The sequence below is a fragment of the Phoxinus phoxinus genome (assembly GCF_949152265.1).
Source record: "Phoxinus phoxinus genome assembly, chromosome: 3".
NCBI classification, from domain to species: Eukaryota; Metazoa; Chordata; class Actinopteri; order Cypriniformes; family Leuciscidae; genus Phoxinus; species Phoxinus phoxinus.
This window is the reverse complement of record NC_136878.1, coordinates 20100330-20124037: the sequence shown is the minus strand read 5'-3', so window position 1 is coordinate 20124037 and position 23708 is coordinate 20100330. Positions and strand designations below refer to the sequence as shown.

The 23708-nt window shown below is 37.0% G+C and overlaps 1 protein-coding gene and 1 long non-coding RNA gene across 2 annotated transcripts; one reads left to right on the top strand and one right to left on the bottom strand.

Annotated features, from left to right (window-relative positions):
* Nucleotides 1-2033: 2033 nt before the first annotated feature.
* Nucleotides 2034-4792, bottom strand: ier5l (immediate early response 5-like). Its single transcript, XM_079607855.1, has one exon. The coding sequence runs from the start codon at nt 4169-4171 to the stop codon at nt 3263-3265; it is 909 nt and encodes a 302-aa protein (XP_079463981.1). The 5' UTR covers nt 4172-4792; the 3' UTR covers nt 2034-3262.
* A 3656-nt stretch (nt 4793-8448) lies between these two features.
* Nucleotides 8449-14007, top strand: LOC306995416. The gene is made up of 3 exons (XR_013796846.1): nt 8449-8652; nt 9307-11966; nt 12619-14007. It is a non-coding gene; the product is annotated as an uncharacterized lncRNA (long non-coding RNA).
* Nucleotides 14008-23708: the final 9701 nt, after the last annotated feature.

The window sequence follows — 23708 nt, the reverse complement described above, 5'->3', positions numbered from 1 at the left end:
TATATATATCTATATAATGTATATGTGTGTGTGTATTTTAACATAAATGTTGAATTAAAAAAAAAAAACATGGACATGGTTTTATTTCAACACCGGTGTATTGATATAATTTTATTATATAAAATAAGGTGTTTTCTGAAGCAAATTAGATTCTTTTTAGGGTTTTTTCAAAGTGTTCCACAAGACCTTCACGCAGGAAAGGCCGATTCACATTCTGTATTTTTTAGTTGAGTCATTTTCAGTGGTTAGCAAATTCAGCATCTGCCCAGTCAGTCCAGTCCCCCCACTGTGAAACCCCGCACAGCTTGCGGAGTTATTGACATGAACTCATATCGAATGTACCCCCAACACCCAGCCGCCTCCCCTGTTTCAATTCAGTTGTATTCACGCAGGCTCCACTGCTGAGTTCAACAGGCGCAGTTGAGATAAGATAAGATTAAAGTCTTGCCTTTTGTCTTCATTAACATTTGATGTTACCACTGAGCCCGTTTCACAAGGCTGCTCATTTAGGAGAGTGTAAACAAAGGCGCATTTAGTATATATATCACGTCTACCGGCTAATGAAACACGTGCTATCTATGTGGAAGATTCTGTGTGCGTGTATAATTGACAGCGTATGGATCCTTCCATCACGTAAAATGAGAAAATCTGCATTCGTTTCGTGCGCGCGCTCTCCGTCGCAGCTTTACCCGCGTCCGCCACGCGGAGGAGCTCGCCATACACCACAGACTAGGCTACATCGGCTGTCAAAAATTAAACGAATATACAAACGGTCTTTTTATAAAAATAGATTTGGTAACGTTAGCACTGAAACATTACCCCTAATATGAGCATATTCAGAACAAAACAAACAAACGGGTTCAAATAAAACTTTCACACTAATTAAGCCGACATCTAATTAACCTTGTTGAATCGTTCAGTTATTTCTAAGACGTGACCGTCGCATTACAAACCAAGCTACAACGTATTTGAACGGTTTTAAACGCCTCGTCGTAATGTAAGTACAAACATAGGCTAATGTTACCGCGCGACCGAATTACCTGCTTTTTAGCGACACTTAACCATGCGCGAAACAGCTATATTCGTCGAAAATAGCTAAGACAACGACCTGACAATAGCCTATGTATGTTGGACGTTGATGTGTCGGGCGTACTGCGGTGCGGTATCTCAGATTGAGAGGAGTCGAGAGGTTTCGGCTAGAGATGAGAGAGGGAGAGAGAGAGAGACCGGGGAGAGGACAGGGAGGGGAGGGGTGGAGGGGGTTGCAGGGAGCAGCGGATTCGAGGTCAGCCCGAGGTGCCGCTACATAGGCGCTCTAATACCTTCATTCATTGATTTTGAAGAACACCACCATGTGGCATACAGCAGAGATAACACAGTCTGCAAGTTTAGCGAGAGTTTCTGGCTAAAAAGTGCGCGCGCCTTGAACACAGTGCCCGCCAATAAGACGTGACGCGTGTGTCAGGCAAAAGTTTTTATTTTATGGGTAATGGTATTTGCATGCGAAACCCTCATTATAAATGTAGGCTTTACTATATTGTGTGCTTTTAGTTGTATTCTATATATGGTGCGTAGGCTTTACCTATAATTTCCCTTCTCATTAGTTGTTTTATTCTTGGCCTACAGGTGACAGTTCAATATCCCACAGGTAGCCTAATGGCAAATCAATTTCAGGTGATATAAAACAGGTAAACAATGCTGAGAATATTTATTTAGTATCTAAAATCGTATGCACAGTTGTTGCCAGTTTGGAGAGCCATTGAGTTAAAAAAAAAATGTGAGTGAAATATAAATGGAGTTTGGCCTTGATTAGAAATCTAACTAACATTAGTGAAGTATAGCCTATGGAAAAATGGCAAATGTGTAGGCTAATAACTATGACCTCAATTGCTGTGGATATGGTAGATGAGATTTATTTCAGATTTCTGTATTGCTTTGAGTCAAGCTCACTATCACCAGATGAGGCCTAAATGTTAGCTTTAATTGACACTCTTGGTTTATCAAAAGATACACAAAAAGAGGCAATGCAAAGTAAGTTTCATTTTTTATTAAGGTTATAAATTTTAAACAAATACTTTCTAAAACAGTTTTACCCGGTGATATACAATTTAATATGCACAAAAATACAAGAATACCAACAAAATATGGAGAATACGTCTTAAAACGTCTTTAATTCAGTACACATAGTGCTTATATAATGTGAGGACGTATGGCTAATTTATGAGATTGCCTTTTTAGAACAAAAGGTCTAAGTTTGTAGAAAATAAAATCAAACCCACAAAACCAAGCAAATGCTGGCATTATGAATTACTGTGAAGGCTTTAACTTTTTCTGAGAGTAAGGGGGCAGGAAATGGCTAATGCTGGAGACTTGATTAGTCAACAAAAATACCTGGCTGACAGATTAAATCACGGCGTGCATTATGGGAGTTGTAGTGTTAATTAATGGCCCCAACGTTCAGTGTTGATGAGGTGACTGGCATAGGCGAACTACAAACACACTCAGAGGAACTGGAGCTGTAGGTCAGTCAGTGCAGTCAACAAAACGCACCAGTCCTCGCCACTTTCAACAGCACAATTCATAATACAGAAAACAATAAACTCAGACAGGGAGGGGGTTCATATATTGCACCTTCATTAGCCTACTTGATTGCCCTGTATGATATTACAGAATGTAGTCTGTTGAAGCCAGTCCTCTTCCTGTAGCTCTACGTTAACAACAACACGAGCTCAGATATATAGTCTTGTAGTAGCCTGTCCTACTGGTAAACTGGTAGTCGTTAAAATGTTAGAAAATATGACACGACTGCTTAAAGTGTTTTGTGTGAGAAATAAGCGTGCAGTGGGTAGGCTTCTCCGTTTGCAGCCTGTTATTCCCAACATTACATGACTAGTAATGTTTTTTTTTTTACAATACATCTTTGTGAAAGTTCCTGGGAAGGGGAGAGAAAAGAGAAACAATCCACGAGCGACACATTCAGAGACTTTCCATGTTTGTGGCCATAGCTAGCAGTCTGCGTTGGGTTTAAGGCAACGAAATTCAACTTCGTATTAAAACGTTTGCTGTAATATCGACATTTGTTTTAAAGGACAGGACATCACAAGTGGTAGGCTACAACCACTGTCCGCCACCCCCACTGAAACGAAACTAAGAACAAACCAAATAAAAAACGCTTAAATAACTTTGCTGCAAAAATAAAAGTCAATTTGTCTTAGACTCTGTACAATTTCATAAAGTATCTGTATTCGCATTAACCACAGAGTCAAAAGGCTACAATAGCTCTCGTCCAAGCCCCTAAACTCGCCAGGGCTTGTTTGCTACAGAACTGTCCGTTTAAGGCTTGCTCCAAGTCCGCTTGTCTGCTCACCAGTCCCGTAAACCCCGAGCCGAAGATCGAGATGAGGTTGGAAATGTTCGACGTGTCCAAATGCTCCGTGCACACGTATGAAGAGTCCTCGAATTTCGCTCTTTTGCACGGCGTAAAATCCGGCACCTCCTCGATCTCGGACACGTAGTAACCAAAGTCAAGCTTGCGTTTCTTGGCTGGGCTCTGTGCGCCCTGGCAGCACTGTTGGAGCGAAGCGCAGCAGTCCTGATGCAAATACCCGTTCTCTACTGTGGTAACGACATGCGTGTCCAAATCGAGCACTGTAGTTTTGTTGCAGTGCATGTTGTTTACCGGCGAAAAGTCACAGTTGGAAACGGGGTAGGCTTCCGCGCAGCAGCTGCGGTAGAACGAGGGATCCGGAGCTTTGCAGACCTCTTCGTTTTGGAGAGCCATGGGCACCGAGCAGGCGCTGCTGGGTTGGATGTGCTGCACCGGAGGAACCTGGTGACTGACGGGCAAGAGCGCGCCGCAGAGGCTCGCTGACTCGCTCGCGCTGCCGCAGCAGTCCCCCGTCTGCTCCTCGCAGTCCTCCATCAAATCGAGCGGGTTCAGCTCCTGGATCTCGTTGCAGACGGTCATCACCTCCTCGTACTGCTGCATCCTGTAGATCTCGGCGTACTTCTCGTTCATGTAGACTTGCCTGGCGTTCCTCAGTACATAGGAAACCAGCAGGTTTTTGTGCAGCTTGATTCCTCCTCTCTGCGTACGGGAGTTGTGGATTTTTCGTAATGATATCGAAATTAGACTTTGTGCATCCACTGCACACTCCATGGTGTTGATCATGGTCGGGGTCGTGATGTTTTCCCACCACTCTGACGAAAGTAACTAACTTTCTTTTAGTCAGAATCACGATATTTCGTTCGGGGACGAAGGCTTAAGTCAGCTCTGTGGAGAAACATTGAACGTGGTCGTTTCTGCCTCAACGTGTGAGCGAAGGCAATCATTAGCCTGCGCTTGCTGCCATAGTATATATATGGCGAAGAACTTTACGCCCACTTTACCTTCGGCCAATCAGGGGCTGAGAATATCGGTGAGTGACAAGCAAATTCCACCCAGAGGTTTTGATCTCGTCCAATCATAGAGAGGCGGTTCTTCTGTGCTATTCAAATTCCAAACTGACTTTACCAAACTGGAATGTTCTCATGAGGCGCATTGTACTTCGGAGTGCGTGCTCTTGTCATGTGTGCCGGAGAGACTAAGGATATGACACAAATTTACTAATATATAGCCTATATATATATATTTAAATAGGATAAGATAACAAGTACTAAGCATTGTAAACAAATGAAAAACACTCTGGATTAACAGTCATTAAAACTCTTTTTACTTATTTTTTGGCAATCGATATTTTAAGAACATTATTATACCCATTTGCAACTTACATGTAACCCATATAGCATATGAAACGTTAAACCATTTATCATAAATATCATAATAAATATAAGTAGGCTAAATCTATTTATATATTGTAGCCTGTTTTTATTTCATATGGATTTTGTAAATGGAAAAACATTATGTAATGGAGGATTCTGACTCAAACATAGCAAATGTAATGAACATACTATGTAATATAAAATATATAGCCTTATTCTTGTAGGCTATATGTGTTTCAAATATGCATTACCTATAAAAAATATACAAGACAATTAAATTATCTAAAATGTCAAGTTGTGGAATATCAATAATCTCAAATAATCCAGATAAAGATATTATAAGTAATAAAAACATCTAATATAATTTTTAGAAAGTCAAAACAGATGATGAATAAAGTATGCTCTGGAGCATTTCAGCACAGATATTCATAAATATATTGACAGATATTAATTTACCCGTTGGTATGATAGATGTTCCCATATTAACAGATGAAATATTGTTAAACTGGGGTTGAGGAAAAGTTGAGGAAAAACTTCCACAAAGGACTGTAAAATGTTTCCCCATCTTTCAACTCAAACTTTTCAACTTTGACTCAATAAAATTTAGAATAAAAACAAGAAAAAAAACAGTCCCGCTAAATTTTCTAAATATCAGATTTGGTTCTGCCTGAGTCAAAAATCTAAATTTCTCTCTCTCTCTCTCTCTCTCTCTCTCTCTCTCTCTCTCTCTCTCTCTCTCTCTCTCTCTCTCTCTCTCTCTCTCTCTCTCTCTCTCTCTCTCTCTCTCTCTCTCTCTCTCTCTCTCTCTCTCTCTCTCACACTCACACTCACACTCACACACAAACACACACACACACACACACACACAAACTCCGATGTTACAGCTCTGCATCTTAACATTGCCCAAAAGCACCAAACTCTTTACACAAAGTTACCAACATACATACATAAATGATTATAACAGTATTATAGTCGTGTGTTAAAGACAGATTTAATGTGGAAAAAACAGTAAAGACACTGACAATTAAGTTGTTTTACAATTTAAGTTTGAGCTTATGATTTACAATCTTATAATAAGATAAATAAAAAATTATCATATCTGTGTTGTATCAGAAGGAATCTTCATAATGATAAGAAGTGATATTGATATAAATCTCCACGTTTAGAGCATAGTTTAGTTGGGTTTGGCAGTGGGTCTTGTAATGCACAGAAAAGCTGGTACAGTAATATGTAATAATTTACAGAAGAGATTTAGAAACTAATCTCTAACTAGTTTAATAATAAACTGCTGTAATGCAGCCCTAAAGGATAGGATAGATCTTGTACTAAAGAAATACATGCAGATAAGTTGCTTTAGACCAAGAATGCAGACATAGATGTTACATTTTTAGTTGTAAAACTTATACTATAACTATAAATATGTTGCGTCAATTTGGTCCTTTCATACAACTCATTTGTGCAGCAGTGCATCCATCCACTCCATATTACTATTTGGACACTTAAGACACATTTAAAATGTGTGAATGACATTGCATTAGAAAACAAAATATCAAACCAAGTGGCATCTGCAAAGAAATGACCTAAACTAACGTTTCATTTTTGTAATTACTTTTAATCATCTAATCTCAGGGTAATTTCTGGTGGATATGAAGCCAGTTCTCCTCAATTTCATAGGTGTCCAAGCAGAGTTCATCACATTAACCCAATGTGATTTGAATGATTTGCAAATAAGAAGACTTTCTATCTTTGAAAGAACAGCTTTATTATATCCTGTTGCTTTCCAATTATGCCAAAGGATGTTTAAGACATCAAAATTCTTCCCAGATATATACTGAGTGCAGACTATTAGTCCTAATGCAGGCTAATGGGCCTCTAAACATAGAGCAGGATTAAGATGCTTCACCTCTCTTTTAGTGTCATATACCATTCTTTTATATATTCCTTATTATCATAACTGTATCTTCAGAAGTGACGTCTAAGCAAACGTTTACAACCTTGTGTGTGCCATTCTTCATCCATCCACCCATCCATCTGAAAACCCCAAACAATCATGCTTTAATGTTTAAAAGGCATAGTTTTAAAGTTTCTAGGCATTCTCACATTTTGTTTTAAGCGGTGGGGTAAGGGTGTCACATTCAGTGATTGTGGTGTCAATGGCCCTATAAAACTTTTGTTGGATAATGAATGGATGTTTAAAGCTCAATCAATTTAGGTTTCATTACAATTTAAAATGTAAATTTATTTAAATGTATAAATATATGTGTATATGTTTTAAACAAAAACCTGTTTGTGCATGTCGAATGTAAGCTAAACAAACGTTGGACATGTTATATAATTAATTATTTTTTTTCCAATTACAAAGTTGCTCTATTCCTGCTCGAATGGAATACATTCACATTCTTATAATGAAATAGCCATCACAAGAACTAACAATTCTGATGTATTCACATATCATTAACTTGAAATTTTATTTGGCTTTTATATTTCATAACTAGTAATTAAATTAGCTAAAAAGAATATTATTAATAATTTAATACAAGTACTGCAACTGGCTACTGGACAAACCAAGAGAGGGATAATATATAAATATGTGAAAGGGTATGAGAATGAGTATGGGTATATTTGTATAAAAATTGCTAAACATTCTTACAAATTATGAAAGCTAAACAACATTTGGAAGCACCTTCTAATTTCTCCCTTGAATCTAACTGAATGTTTGTTCATCTTGGCCGCACATAAACATTTGCTTGAAAGGAAAGATTTCAGATCAAGATTTACATTCTTGCATCTTAACACCAGAAATTATGTGAATTTGATATAGAACTGAAGAGCTCTGCTGTACAAGTCGTGTAACTGTCTTTTACAGTGACATAAAACATTTATTTACAACACATCTGTTATAAAAAAAAAAAAAAAGCATAAACACTAGCCTATACTCCAGCAACCGTGAATCATCAGTCAATGCTTTCTCTCCAGTTGTGATAGAGGTCACCGTCAGTGGATATAAACTTCCATCATCACAGAGAAAATTAATTGTCTTTTAAATGCTTCATAGAAAATGTCGGATTTACTATTTTCTTGTTAGTTGAGGTGAGTAGCCTACCTCTTTCTGATGGTCTACTATAGGAGATGATTCTTTACCTTAACAACATCCTTCAGTCGAGTCAAAACAAAGATTACAAAAACACGCTCATGCAACAACAATGTATTTGAAAATAATACTTAGGCTTCTGATTTTTAATAATTACTAGAATGCCATGCATGGATAATAGCTTCAATTTGAATAATATCACAAATCTCAGTCTTTTACCTCGAAGGTTTGCGTTTGTTTGACAAATTTGTGTAGCCTATTTAAAAAAGGTTTAGCTATTTAAATGAGAATGTGTTTGTGGACGGACTGCGGAAAGATGCTTTAATAGGCGATTGATATTAAGCACTTACTCTAATTCTTCATTGTACATGCTCACCTTTTGTTGTTGTTGTTGTTGTTCTTTTCCTCTTTACTCAAATCAGAAAAACTTAGACATAAACAGAATTTTAAAATATAATTTTTAATAAACGTCATTCTAAATTAAAGTGAGGAAAAACTACATTCCCCGGTCTTGAGGCGTCACTGAAGTCCTTTTATCACGGGAGGAGCATTGTGGGATTTGAAGTGTGATTTGCGTTGCTCAGGACACTCGCGGGCATTCTGGTGGCAGGAGGACCAGTGGGTGAAATATCAGGGCGGAGCTTTCCCCGCTTGGCAGATGGATGCCTTGTGAACTTAAAGGCAAAGTAATCAACTTAACATAAATCGCAAGATGCAATGTCCCAGGGTCGGACGCCACCATACGTAGATTGTAGCCTAGACATCTTTTTGACAATAGGCTAACTGACAAAGCTGATGAGGTAAAAGTAGGCTATATTCTGACATATCTCAAAAGGCATAAACGAATAACCCACGATGCAAGTGCATTGATCTGTAACATTTTTTTCTTAATCGATGACCTGGTAGATTCAATTTAGCTACCGGTAGCGCGATGTTGCTTTGTACGGTAAGATTTCTGTTTGTGGATAGCCTCTTTTTTTTTTCTCAAACGAAAATAAGTTGAGTGTATTGGTGCTTTGTTACATTTGGCCACGTTTTCAAGTGCGCTTTTAAGAGAATAGTGACGGTTCACGTCCTTGACGAATAGCCTAAGCTAAATAAAACGTTAATCTATAGGCTATGCTATCTCGTTTTGCAAGTTGGATTAGCTTACTGGTCTTGTTTTTCTAATAAGAAAGTACTCTGTATATTATGGTGGGAGAGAGTTTTTTCAAAAAACAACATTTAGTCTTTTTTTTTCAGCCTGTACTAAACACAAGCTGTCCCTTCTGCGTTTGGCTGTTGCGCAATTCACTTTCCATTTTTTTTGTGTTATCTAGAGCAGGAACAGCAGTCAGTGACAACTTACCAAAAAAGACTGCATATTCCATATATTCATGTAACATTTTAGACTGATTCTTTGCTGAAGTATTTTTAGCCCGGGTTCACAAATTGCATTTTATTTCCCCTTTAAGAGCACGAACTGTGTTGGGAGGGAGGTGTCAAGCCCAGAGGCTGAATTTCGGCCAATTAAAGTCGCCGACCCCCTTTGCAACACGTCAGCCCGCTAAGGGAGGGCTCTGAGCGTGAGCAATGTGTGCGGTTTCCAAGGCAACCAGTTGTCCTGACCTCCCCATCCCCATCCTCCTCAGGCAAGATTGGTTTCCATGGTAATGATTGTATCTCCCCGCATGTTTCTATTCCCGTAAAGCAGGCTGAGTTAACGGTCGGAAAGTAGCCTGCTTTCCTCCAAAGTCTATCGGATAATTTCCATTAGTTCTGCAAGAAAATGTGATATGAACATACGTGATATGTAAGGCATGGTAAACCCATATGTGATTATTTTCACTAACCTAGATAAAGTAACACCATTTATATAGACTAGGCTATACATAGCCTAAATACAGAGTTAAAAACATTCATTAATTGTGAAATACGCTGGGTTGAAATGGTCAGGCTGGCTAATACTATTCTCATAGCCTATGTATGGCAATAAATACACAAAACACATTTAATAATCTAATTAATCAAAAATAAAGAGCCCTGCTTGCAATGCACAAGGTAGCAGATAGGTTGTTGTTGTTTTGTAGAATCAACGACTTTCTTAAGAAATGTTTGAGAGTTGATGTCATATGTGACAAATGAACTCCCTGAGCAGCCTCTCCTGTCTGAGTCTTTCTAGCTCTTCTGGAATTTCAGCTTCCTGTAACCTGTTGAGACTCATCTGCATGCCACGGACCGAGGGTGTGTTCACTCTTCACCAAAGGGATGGGGGTGAGGGGAGGGGAACTGGAGAGATACAGGGAATGAAAGAAAGAGGGAGCTGTATCTCTCCCTCACACAGGTACACACACACACAAACTCTTTTTTTTTCTTGCTCTTTTTATCTCCAACACAGCACAAACACACACACATAGTATTTAGGTATTTGCCCATATTTATTTTGTAAAGAACGCACAACATTATTTCTGTCCTGCTATTTTTTATTTAATTACATTTTATTGAATATTAAGTCAAATGAGTTTAGTGGTATTTAGTAGTCCTATAACCTAACTATTAAATGTGTTAAGTGGTTTCTTCGAACAGCACAATGTGTTTACTTTCGTTTTAGATTTATTGGTAACACTTTACAATAAGATTTCATTTAGTTAGCATTAGTTAGTGTGTTAACTAACATGAACTAGCAGTGAGCAATACATTTGTTACTGTATTTGTTCATCTTTGTTAAAGTTAGTTAATACAAAATACAGCTGTTCATTGTTTGTTCATGTTAGTTCACAGTGCAATGACTAATGTTTACAAATACAACTTTTGATTTTAATAATGTATTAGTAAATGCTGAAATTAACAACAAAAAAAGTGCAGTTCATTATTAGTTTGTTAACTGATGATAACTAATGAAACCTTATTGTAAAGCATTACCGTTTTATCTTTGAAGTTACTCTTGATATTTTTGTTGCTAATAAAGGTATCCGATTATATGCATCAAAACAACTTTCAATCACATACCGAATTAATCAAATTTAATTGAATAAAATAGAAAAATTATCAGAAATCATCATTACGATTTTCAGAGCTGTCAATATATTTCAGAGAGTAGGAATTTCTACAAAATGTACATTTTCCTATAATTTATATTTTCCAGTTTATTTGCGTACATCTCATTTAGTCCAAGATCTGTATCCTTTATTTCAGAATTTAGACTGTGTGCACCGTGGAAAAACAACAACCATCTTAAAGGCTAGAAATAGGGGTTTTCTTTGGCTCTGTCCTTGATCTGGTAATCAATTTCATTGATTTTAACATGAATGACAGACTTGGTTCAGACCAAAGTGCACATAACGACCCGAAGGATTTTTTTTTAAATGCACAAAGACTTTGTAGTATTTTTTACTTTAGGTAGAATTAGAATATCATCTGGTTTCATTTAAAATGAGACTTAAACACGGCTGTAGTTTTGGGTCTCACAGTGCCAGGAATTATTCTCCTCACTACCCTCTTCAGTCGAAGGGGGGTGCATTTTTGATGGCTTCTAGGTGGATGGACATTGAGGTGCGCGCGCACGGACGCATTCACGCACCATAGGTAAACCTTTGCGCACTCACGAATTCAACCAAAATAATTTAGTATAATATAAGCATAGCAAGTAAACTAAACAAAAGCATATATAATTTAAGTAGGCTATTTAAAATGTTTAATATTAACGTTAAATGTTTACATGTAGGCTAACAGTTACCGGGCTATTTTAGCTGAAGGACGCAAATGTTTCTTTTTTTTAAACGACCGACGAGAAAGCATATCGTAGAATTGGGTCGTAAAGTATTTCATAAAACATATTATTCTAAATAAATTACGTTCTATAGTCCGGCAGCGACATAAGTTAAATGTTCCACATGTCAGGATGCATGTTTGACTTGCGTGCCTACTCCTCCCTCCAGCTCAACAGAGCTTGCGCGGGCTCGCCCACGTGTGCGCGCTGCAGGGTGACAGCGGAAGACAGAGAGGTTGTGCTGCAGCGCGCACTACTTTAGAAGCATAGGAATGAGCGAATTCGCAGCAAATTATTTTCTTTCTCCATACTGAAATTAGTATCAGTCCGTTTCCACAGAAAAGTAAGCGCCCGTGGAAGTGTCAGGTACATAGGCATTCTCAAGAGTGTAGCTTGTGCCCTATTTTTATCCTTCAGCTTGTGTGCGTCATGAATCCAATGGCTGGTGCCGTGGTGACACTTTGCGTTGATTTCGAGGTTCGCCTACTAATGCTCTCCTGCAGAGGGCCCATTTCTCCTTGAAGTGCTTAGACCGCTGTGTGTGTGCGTGCGTGCGTGCGTGCGTGTGTGTGTGTGTGTGAGAGAGAGAGAGAGAGAGAGAGAGAGAGAGAGAGAGAGAGAGAGAGAAATATTAGAACTAACAATTTCCCCCTGAAAATGCGTGCATCAAATCAGCTCTGCCAATAATGACATGCTCAAACGGCCAGCAGAAAAAAACGACATAGAAGATATATAAACAGAATATTATATAGAAATTATATATATAAAGTTTTTTTTTTATTAAAATAATCCTAGCCAAGATAATATGAAATTGCATCTTGCAATTTATGCCAGCTTTTTTATATATATTTTTATTTGTATCATATATGTTTATGAGAATACATAATTTCACAGTCGAAAATGTTATGAACAATATTCATCTTACATTTTCAGTTTAAACAGACTGCATGTGTTTTCTATATTAGTAAAAATGTTCTTTGTTTCTCATAATGTTCTTTGTGTCTTCCTATACATATAGGCTACGCACACAAGCTCAGACATACAGCAGTATGTTTGGAACGCAAAACAAAAGTGGCCTGCTCTCCTTCAGAAAGTTGCAGTGTTGGTTGCTGCTGGATGCATTATGAGCCGCTGTAGGGAGTTTCTCTGTACTGAGGAAACTCTTCTCAGGAAGTGGCGTATGGGTTAGTTACATGTGCAGTCCACTCTTCATACACTCCCTCTACTGGTGTCCATTCTGTCACTCTCCTGGTCAGTATTATATGGCTGTTACCTTACAGAAGGCGAGGGAGGGGGGAATTGAGAGAGTGTTTGTATAGGCAACAATTGGTTGAATGTGAAATGATCTGATTTTAGACACATTGCCCTGTTTATTTCAGTTAAACTTTGACTTTTTCTTAATCATTTTTTTATGTAATTATAAAAAATAAAAAAAAAGCTTTGACTCCAATTATTGTCCCTCATCAGTTTCAGGACAATATTTGAGAGAGGACTGAAATGTTAATGACATACTTAAAGGGGTCATGAACTGCATGAAAAAAATAAAATAAAATGTTTATAATGTTTTCTGAAGTTCACTTAAAATGTTAGTATGATCTTTACATAAAAAATTGCCATAATTTAGAAATAAAAGGCCTTAGCTTTTAGATGCGTGTCTGCTGTGAGACTTCAATGTAAACGGCCATTGACTAACATATTTGATTATGAATTAAGTATTACATGTGGAACTCTCGAAAACATTTACTATGCTTTTACTATTATAGCAGTCGAGATTAAAGTCCCCACAATATCAAAATTGAAGCATTTATTACGGATATGTTAGCTTTATATATATGCGTTGCCGTTATCTATAAGCTGCTACAAAACAATGACAACATTCGCATTTAGAAGATATAAGCATTCAAAACTTAGTCTCTCACTTCCGCCAATATGGATCAATGATTTTGATGAGATCATTCTGCACTTCAGCTTCTCATCAGATTTTCTGTCCAATCAAATGCTCTCTAGAATCTACAGCGTCCTGCCCACTACATTATAAATAGACGCTGAAGCTAAAATTGGTCACTTGTTCACACATTTACTATTTTCTACATGGTGAATGGCACACAGTGCACTTTATAGGAGATAAGGAACAATTCAAGACAGTGTAAATATGATGTCCTTTGGGGTGAATGAAGTCTGGTTTCACGTTAGTGTCAAGTGAACCGCCGCAGCCGCACACAGTCTGCTCTGCTCCAAAGACACGATAGCACAGAGCCGATCATATGTGAGTCGGCGCAGACCAGTAAACGTATTGGACCCATTTGAATTCTGCACAGAATGCTATATTTTAAAGCGATATGGAGCTTTTTTAATATCATTTTTTACAACTTTTACATCAACGGCTCTGGCCAAGCTGTGATATAAACTAAACGCAATTGGCAATTAAAAAAAAAAAGGGGTGGGGCTGTTCGATATGTCCCACCCTGTTTTCCTGTTTTAGTGGAAATTACATCAACACATTGAATAATGCTACACGTTTCAAGGCACTTGAAAAGTTTCAAGGCAGGTGAAAAATGTTGATTATAGCATTATATTTAGATCTACTCGGTTGCATGAAAGGTGAGACAGGGATAGCTTTAGGTCAGGGTAATGGGCGTGCCGAAAGGTGAATTTCTACAACAGAAACTAACCCCTAACCCTACCCCACACCCTGACACATTTTTAGGACCAATGATAAAGACATTTCTCCACGGCCATTACTCCAACCTGGAGATACCCACACTTTGGAAAGTTTTCAGCGATAAGCATTGTAGCCGATGACAGACATGTCTGTTGAGCGCATGAATGCAGTGATCTCGTCATTGCAACTCGATTTCTGCATCATAACTAACAGTGCAAACACGATGTAAACGAGATTCATTGTGCAGTGAAGACTATATATATATATATATATATATATATATATATATATATATATATATATATATAGAGAGAGAGAGAGAGAGAGAGAGAGAGAGAGAGAGAGAGAGAGAGAGAGAGAGAGAGAGAGATTATTCTATATATATTTAAATCACAATTTAAATAACAGATTATTTATAGAAACTAAGAGAAACAATGTGAAGTTGACCGTGTAGTCACTGGCTTGATTTACTGACACATAAACGGCATCAAACGATTTTGAGACAAAGAACGTCTGACTGTACATGAATCATTACATATCAGAAATCACTAAACACGGATTAGGCAATACAATTAACAACGTTTTTTGCATGTTGTTGCATTATTGTCGGGTCCAGTTTATCTACAGTAAAAGTCGGTTAAGCAAAGCCTGCGCTGAAATTGCAACTGATTTACCAAAGAATCCACAGTGAAATGTTCTGAACATACAAATAATGCTCTGTTCACATAGTTGAGAATAAATAATCACTTTCCATTGAGATCCATTGGAAAGTAATGTTATTTTTAGTCCAGTGATCCTGTATGGCTCTTCTCTCCTCGTCATCTCACTAATGTAGAAGTAGGTCGTTGATCTGATTTTGCAGAGGCGGTCTTTCATTGCACTATTACGTCATAATGTGACAAAATCCAAAATGAGTAATTTTCAGAGCATGGTTTTATTAAAAGCAGTTTTTGGACTAACAAGGAAGTTTTAAGTTCTGAAACTTACAGGGAGTTTTTATAGCACAATGACCTCTTACATATCCAAATGATCAAGGAAATTCTCAATTCATTTTGACCCCTTTAAATGGCAGGCAGAAAAAAGGACATCTAAGGGGTATAAACAGCCTTTTGCCATTTTTCTTTTAGTTTTATAGCAGTAACTTTATCCACATGTCAGCAGGTTATTTTTTTAAACATAAAGAGTTTAAAACTGATTATATAAAAATAAACGAATGGTGTTGGCCAATATTTGAGAGAGGACCGAAATGTTAAAATCCGGCGATGTGTCCAGTGCAAAAGAAGCATTTCCTGTTCATAGTTATGAAAGCCAAGAGGATTAACGAGACATGTTTGTCTGCTGAGAGAAGTAGAGAGAGGAAGACGGAAAGAAAGAGAGGGGAGGGGGTCAAAAGCAGACAGCATAGTTGTGTTTCAGACTTTTTTTCACCCTGAAAATAGTTTTGTAAATTTGGGTATTTTCCTTTGTTAGCAGAAATGCTAAATGTTATATATTTGTGTATATTTATATAAATGTGTGAGCTTTAAACAGAGAAAATCGTGAGACGTGGTCTTGGAGTTGGTGGAATCAGGTCAAAGAATTCCTGAACCATGTTCGGGAAATATGGAACACCCGGAATTCCAGGGGTGGGGCCATAGCGAGCGAGAGAGAGAGAGAGAGAGAGAGAGAGAGAGAGAGAGAGAGAGCACTCCATAAACAAATACTCCGGCAAATGTTAATCGAACACACATGCTCTCTCTCACGAAGAAGAGGGGGAGAAAAGGGAGGGAGCGGGTACTTTCCAAGTCTCCTAGAGAAAATCTCCCAGAGTTTGCAAAGTTCTTGTTAATAATGTGCGTCTCGTTCTGTTCTGTGAAGAGTGCAAAACTATGCGATACTTGAAACATTTTATTTATGCTTTTTATACTTTTTAACAACCACCCCTTTAGGCCTTCTGACTGATCCACATCTAAATAAAGCTTAATTTGAGAGAGAACAAATGCTGTTGTAAACATATTCGACAAACTGTGAACTGAAAACCCCAGACCTCATCGGAAATAGACAGACAGAGTTGCGTGCATCGATATACAGTCTCTAATGCTCAAGGTGAAGCACTGTTTTTATCCTAAATGACTGCCGAAATTAAATGTCATTCACCTTTTTCTACAGTGTCAATATCTAAAGCAATTTACTCAGAGCTTGCGACTGTATATAGAGCTCTAGAGTGGGTTGCCTGAATCTAGGGCAGAGAGTAAGTACTCCACTGAAGTCAGCACTTAATGTAGCACTAGTAAGCGCTCGTATTCTCATATGAGGGCCGACAATCAAAATTGTGCTATATTAGAGCTGCTGTCTATCTTTTTTTTTATTTTTTTTTATAAAAGCCTGTAAAGCCAATTTAAATATTTCAAGCATGAAATGTTTCACCTCAAATAATATACCGTGTTAATTGTTTAAAATAAAATGTTACGAATATTTGTATTGTTAAATAAGCAAATTCTTAAAAGCATAGTTCACCCAAACAATTGAATTCTGTCATCATTTAACTCATCCTAATCACTTTTGTTCTTCCATGCAGTGAAAGCCTATAAGGGGTCCAGGTACTTACCGTATTTATTTTTTAGACAACATTTTTTGAAACATTGTTCAAAACATCTTGTGTTTTTCAGAAGAAAGAAAGTCTTTAGGGTGAGTAAACAAAATGTTTAAAAACTATTCCTTTAAGTAACAGCCTTCCGCTAGATTAGAAGATAGTCCCTGACATAACGTTGCTATGCAACAAAAATAATGACACACACACACACACACACACACACACACACACACACACACACACACACACACACACACACACACACACACACACACACACACACACATGCATATATAAACAGGTGTTATCAGAATAGACTTGTCATGTTTGTTGTGTGTATGTATGTTGGTTTGCATTGGTTATTTCGTATTAGTCACATGTAAATATGTGTCACATTCCTTTTTTGCATAATAATAATAAAATAATGATACACTATATGAGTGCTGCATAGTGATATATGGCGAACAGTTTTTTTCTACGCCAGTTGATTTTTTTTCTCCAGAGCGGCCGGCTATATATAAAAATGAACTAAATTAATCACTTTTTTACAACAAAGTTGTCACATTATCCTGTTATCTCTGTAAAGCTGCTTTGAAACAATCTGTATTGTAAAAAGTGCTATATATAAATAAAGGTTACTTGACTTGACTACCATTTTCCACAAATCACAGAATTACGTTTCCCACAAAAATAATTTTTTTTTAATCTTGAGCAGCAAATCAGCATATTAGAATGATTTCTGAAGGATCATGTGACACTAAAGACTGGAGTAATGAATTCAGTGTATGCATCACAGGAATAAATTACTTTTTTAAATATATTAAAATAGAAAGCAGGTTATTTGAAACTGCACTAGTCTATCCGAAAATTAGGTCGAACAGCAGAGTCTATATCTAGGATATGGGGAAGAATGAAAATTACTAGTATGAAGTTTTCCATAGCAATTTCAGGAGAAAGTTTTGAAAGACAGCATTCATAAATGTCTCTGAACATTATTATGAAGCTCTGCAAGTTTGTGCATGTAAGTTTGTGTGTTTGTGTGCATGTATCTGCTAGTGTCAGTCTCTGCTGTGTGCAGCTCCTCCAGTCCTCAGCTCACAGGGTGTGGGTGAGCTGTTTGAACTCGGTGGTTAAGCTGGTAGACTGAGATGAATGCAAGAGGAGCTCAGTCTCCTCTTTGAAGTCTGACACGGGGGGCTTACCCCTCCCACCAGGAGGGGCTTCGGTGGAGACAGAGAGAGAGAGAGAATGGGAAAAACTTTACTCTTGTTTTTTGTGAGGAACACTAGAGGTCCAGCTTGACTCTCAAATTGTCAGAAGGCTTCTGCTTGTTTTAATTACTTTCTCAGAGAATAGCTGCTACTAACTATGCTACGCTTTCTCATAGTATCTCAATATCAGAAAACCTTTCAAAGCCAACTGCTCAGTTTTTAATATTGTATTACAAGCTTTTAAAGTCATTGTAGTTTCTGGCTTTACATGGTGCTTTATGTCTATTAATGAGACACTTGATTAATGTGGGAAAGTGGGAATGTCCCTTTGAAAGAAATTAGCACATTATTACTTGAAGACCTCCCACTCTCTCTGTCTAACACACACACACACACACACACACACAAATAAGCATGCTGTGTCGTGTCTAGGAGACAACTATAAGGGAGGCCCGGCCAGGTGTGCAGCAGGGACTGAAGATGATACAGGTATGAGCAAGCCCTTGACGGATCCAGCAACAGACTCAAGGACTCTGCTCTGGCTTGTTCTCGTTCATCCATCTCTCCTTCTTCTCTATGGTGCTTTTAAACATATATTTTTCAATTTTCAAAATATCTCTAAAAGTATAATATATAGTACCACACAAGTGTTTTGAAATTGTTCATATTTTTTCCACCACATCATTCATAGATATTTTTGTAGTCTCTGTTGTCATGTTTTGTCAGGAAATATATCAAGCCAGATTCAAATTTGTGTCGCCCATATGACCACACCAGCTCAATGTGCAAAAGCATTTACCACCAGGCCACGGGAATAATGTAAGGGTTGATCAATAAAAGCTGTAGATATGGGAGTTCAAGTATTTCATGAAAATGTATATAAACCTTTCAAAAGTTTGGGGTCGGTATTTATATGAATGTTCTGGAAAGAAGATCTTATGCTCATAAGGCTGCATTTATTTGATTCAAGATTTAGTCCTGTGATGGCAAAGCTGAATTTTCCGTCTTCAGTGCCACATGATCTTTTAGAAATCATTCTTGCTGCTCAAGAAACATTTATTATTATTATCAATGTTGAAAACTGCTTAATATTTTTCTGAATTTCCGTGATACGTTTTTTTTTTTTTTTTTTACAGGATTATTTGATGAATAGAAAGTAAAAAATATTTTGTAAAAACTTAAATGTTTTAACTGTGACTTTTGATTAATGTGTCATTACTGAATAAAAGCATTCATTTATTTTCTTTAAAAAACTCTTACTGACCACACACTTTTAAACAGTACTGTAAATAAATACATTTTAAAGCAAATATATCCTTCAGCTCCTCTGGAATAACTTGTTGGTAATAGTGCTGAAGTCGTGGGATGGATTCATTTGAACTCATACACTTTATCGCTGTCAGTTGTTTTGGATAACAACATTTACATTAGCACATTTGACTTTTACTCAGAAAGATCCAGTGTTTTGTTTTTGGTTGCAGTACCTGACCAACAACTAGCAGCATTGTTTCCCGATCTCTGCCACACCCTCGCGTAGCCCGGGGCCCTATGGGTCTCTCTATCCTACTGTCCTCATAGAAGACAAAGACTTCCCCAGGATACCTCATTGTATGACACATTGTATAGGTCTCAGTTTACTTGTTAGATTCAGGAGGTGTGGCCTTAGAGGATGTTTTTGCCAACTGACAGCATCAGGGCATCTAAAAACAATAGCAGACAGCCATTGTATTTGTGTGTTTGAATGTCTGTGTTTTATCTATTCAAAGATGCCTTTAAATACACTTACCGGCCCACTTTATTAGATACACCCTTTCAACCGCTCGTTAATGCAAATATCAGCCAATTTGATGGCGGCAACTCAGTGCATTTAGGCATGTACATGATCAAGAAGATCTGCTGAAGTTCAAACTGAGCATCAGAATGGGAAAGAAAGGTGATTTAAGTGACTTTAAACGTGGCATGGTTGTTGCTGCCAGACAGGCTGGTCTACTGGGATTTTCACACACAACCATCTCTAGGGTTTATAAAGAATGGTCCAAAAAAGAGAAAATATCTGTTTGCCCCCACCAACAAAGTGGCCGGTGAGTGTATCCACTTACTGAGAGATCATTTCATATATTCATGATGACTGTTTAAAGCCAAGACAGTAAAACAAGACATTTGCAAACACATCTATTTGTGTTCTAAATGGACCTTTGTAAATTAAGTAAATCAATCAGCTGTCCGTGTTCTTTTTCATGTTGACATCCTCTTCTGCTTTTTTAAATTCATCTGTGTTGATGTGCATATAAATAGTTAGCTGTTTTCCCATTACAGTTGTCTGTATACATATGTTTGTGTGTGTGTGTGTGTTCAAGGACATGTCAGGTGTTTACACACACACTGTATGCAGTAACTTTGGTGCCTCCAGTGGCAGATTGATGATGGTGTCTTTTAAACTGATTGCACATGCAAACGCTTTGGAGGTTAGATTATTTTTTACCTACAGCTCTAAAAATGACATTTAAACAATCTTGACATTTTCTTCTAAACTGAGAAAATAGCAAACAAACATCATCTTTTTTCTTTTCTTTTTTTTAAACATTTTTGCTTTACAAATTAAAAAGTGTATAATGCATGCAACTAAAATGGTGGTGTTTTTTTAACTTTCCAGCAGCCAAATATGTTGAAATGTATCTTTTCTGGTTGAATGCATACAGGCACAGTTTGTAGAATGATTGGGCTTCTGCTCCTTTATGATATGACTGACATAATCACTGTGCGAGTATACAAAAGTACAACACACATGAGTCTCTGTGTTAGTTTTTGAGAATTCAACCTTAAAGTTAAAAATGATAGTTAAAATATCTGGATTTCGTATTTCACGATTTTGTGTAAAAATATTTGTGTTTATGTTTAAAACAGCTGTAAGATGTACTGTATGAGAAATAGCTTTCAGACCACATCTTTAGTTATTAAGTCAGAAAATATTACTTAAAAAAAAAGCAAGTCATATTCAAGTAAATATTAATCATTTCAAGAAATAGCCATTTTAGTTATATTAAGGTTGGAGAAAGTTCATGCAAAATAATTCAGTTTAACTGTGTGCATGTGTGAGTATCTTCAAATTACACTATAATTATAATCTTCAATATACACTATTAATATATATATATATATATATATATATATATATATATATATATATATATATATATATATATATAATATAGGCTATATATATATTCCAGCCATATAATATTTCATGTTCATCCATCCATCCCAATCTGTAGTATTTTTATTATTTGTGCAATATAAATCTTTTTTTAACTATCTTAGCAGCTTGAGTTACATGAGCTACAAAATAGTGTCCTCATTTTAATTTTAGTAGAGGAGATATTTTGTATTGCACAGTTGTGTGTTGAGGTTACTTGGATGGATGGAGGTATAACATTTGTTACATATAGCAAAGCTTTACCAGAGTATACATTTGCATCTTAACCATGATCTTAATGTTTACCTGTTTACGGTATTGTGATTTCACCAAGAACTTACATGTTCCGGGATCAACATCTTTGTTGACCCTGAAACAACATCCCAATCAACTAATCAGATTTGAAGGACAAGTTTACAGTTTATGTCAAGTTTCGGCTTACAAGGGTTAGGTGCTTCTACATCAGTGTTATTCACCATTTCCCTCTGATTTTAGGGAAAAGTAAAGGGTTATGTTTAGGGGTAGGGATAAGTTTAGGACTACATTTTCGGACAGGAATGTTTCTTCAGGATTAACAAAGTATGTTGAACCAAGAACATGTCTTACTTGGCAAAATCACGGTGACCACCTGCTAATCACAATTTACAAGAGATTTACTGAGAGGTACAATTTACAGAGGAAATGTTTTGTCTGTTTCACACAAGATACATGCGAGCGTGTGTGTGTGGCACTCATAAGAAGGGGCAGGTCTCATTAATCCATTTTACAAGCCAGAGATGAGGAGCGATACAGCACATATCCTGATTTACAGCCTGTGAGCTTCAGTGAGTGATAAAATATGTTTACTATCCTCCTACATGTAAACCCCAGCTGCCCACCCCTCCAACTGTGCCCAGACAAAACACCAGTTACACTGACAAATGCTGGCATGTAATGAAAGACTCGTTATCAAATCATCTAAATTAATCTAAATCTGAATATAAATGTCCAAAATCCAAATTAATAAAATTTCGTCTGACCCTTAACCCCAGTGTACTAGTCTTCTACTCTAATTTCCATTTAATTCATTTGGTCCACGCTCGTTCTCTGTCTTTAATCTCAGGCCTAATCACCATTCGTTGGAGAACACCAATCTGTAGTATAATTTCCACTAAGAAACATCCATCCTGTCCTGGACTACCTTTTTTCTCATTTTGAATGGATAATTATAAGAGAAATTGAAAAGTCATGCAGAAGAACCTGTTGAGAACTAAGACTTCAGGTGATTGTCTTGATTAAAAACTTCTTAGTAGCTTGTGATATGAGGTATGGATGAGCTTCTGATCTAAATTTCTTTTCTTTCTCCTGTTATCTAGGATTAGACCGATACCAGACAAGCCCATGGGCACTGTTTGTTTTTACAGTTTTTAGTCTTTTGATGAAAATATATACATTTAGTCAATATTTGTACTAGTTCTCAAAAGTTTGGGGTCAGTAAGATTGTTTAATGTTTTTAGAAGATGATTCTTATGTTCTGCATTTATTTGTTTTCTATTTTATGTTTTTAAAATGTATTTATTCCTGTAATGGTGAATTCAGCATCATTAATCCAGTCTTCAGTGTCACATGATCCCTCAGAAATCATTCTAATATAATGATTTGGTGCTCAAGTAACATTTCTTTTAATATTTTTGTGGAAAACGTTTTTCAATAGATGCACTATTTCAAGATATATGTTTTTTGATAAATAGAAAGTTCAAAGAAAAACATTTATTTAAAATAGAAATCTTTTGTAACAATGTAACAAAGTCTTTACAGACACTTTTGACCAATTTAATGGATCCTTGCTGAATAAAAATAATTGCTTAATGTTACTGACCCAAAATGTCTAACGTGAGAACTGGAATTGTTTTAATACCATCATGAGCACACCATGTTGTGAATTCTTGAGGCTTTCGTTTTTCATTGTCCAACAATATTTTTTTCTCGTTTTTTCTTCTTCAAAAACATTTCATTATGAATATCTTGTGGTAATATTTTTTTCCATCATCAATATGTTTCAATTTAAATCTATTCATTATCATCATGATGCACATTTTTGTCCTCTTTATCATTGTAAAAAAAACAAAACAAGATTAACTCTGTGCTAATGTTACATAGACTTAAAACATATATTGTTTACTAGTTCTGCCATATAATGATTTCTTTCTCTTATTTGTTCTTTTCCTCTGCCTTTGGCTGAAAGGACAGCTCGTCCAGCTGGGCACGAATCACCCGTGAATCTCCAGCGGTAGCGAGGGAGCGGGAAATAGGACGGGAGGCGTTAACCTGATAAGACTGCTGTTGCAGAGCGGGGACACTCTGTGTCTCTCTCCCTCCCTCGTTCTCTCTCTGTCACCCTCTATTTCTCCATTCTTCTCCCTCCTTACAGTTGCTACAGGCTCTTACATAAGCCAGTTGGATATTTTCAGCCTCTCAGCACAGATGCAGT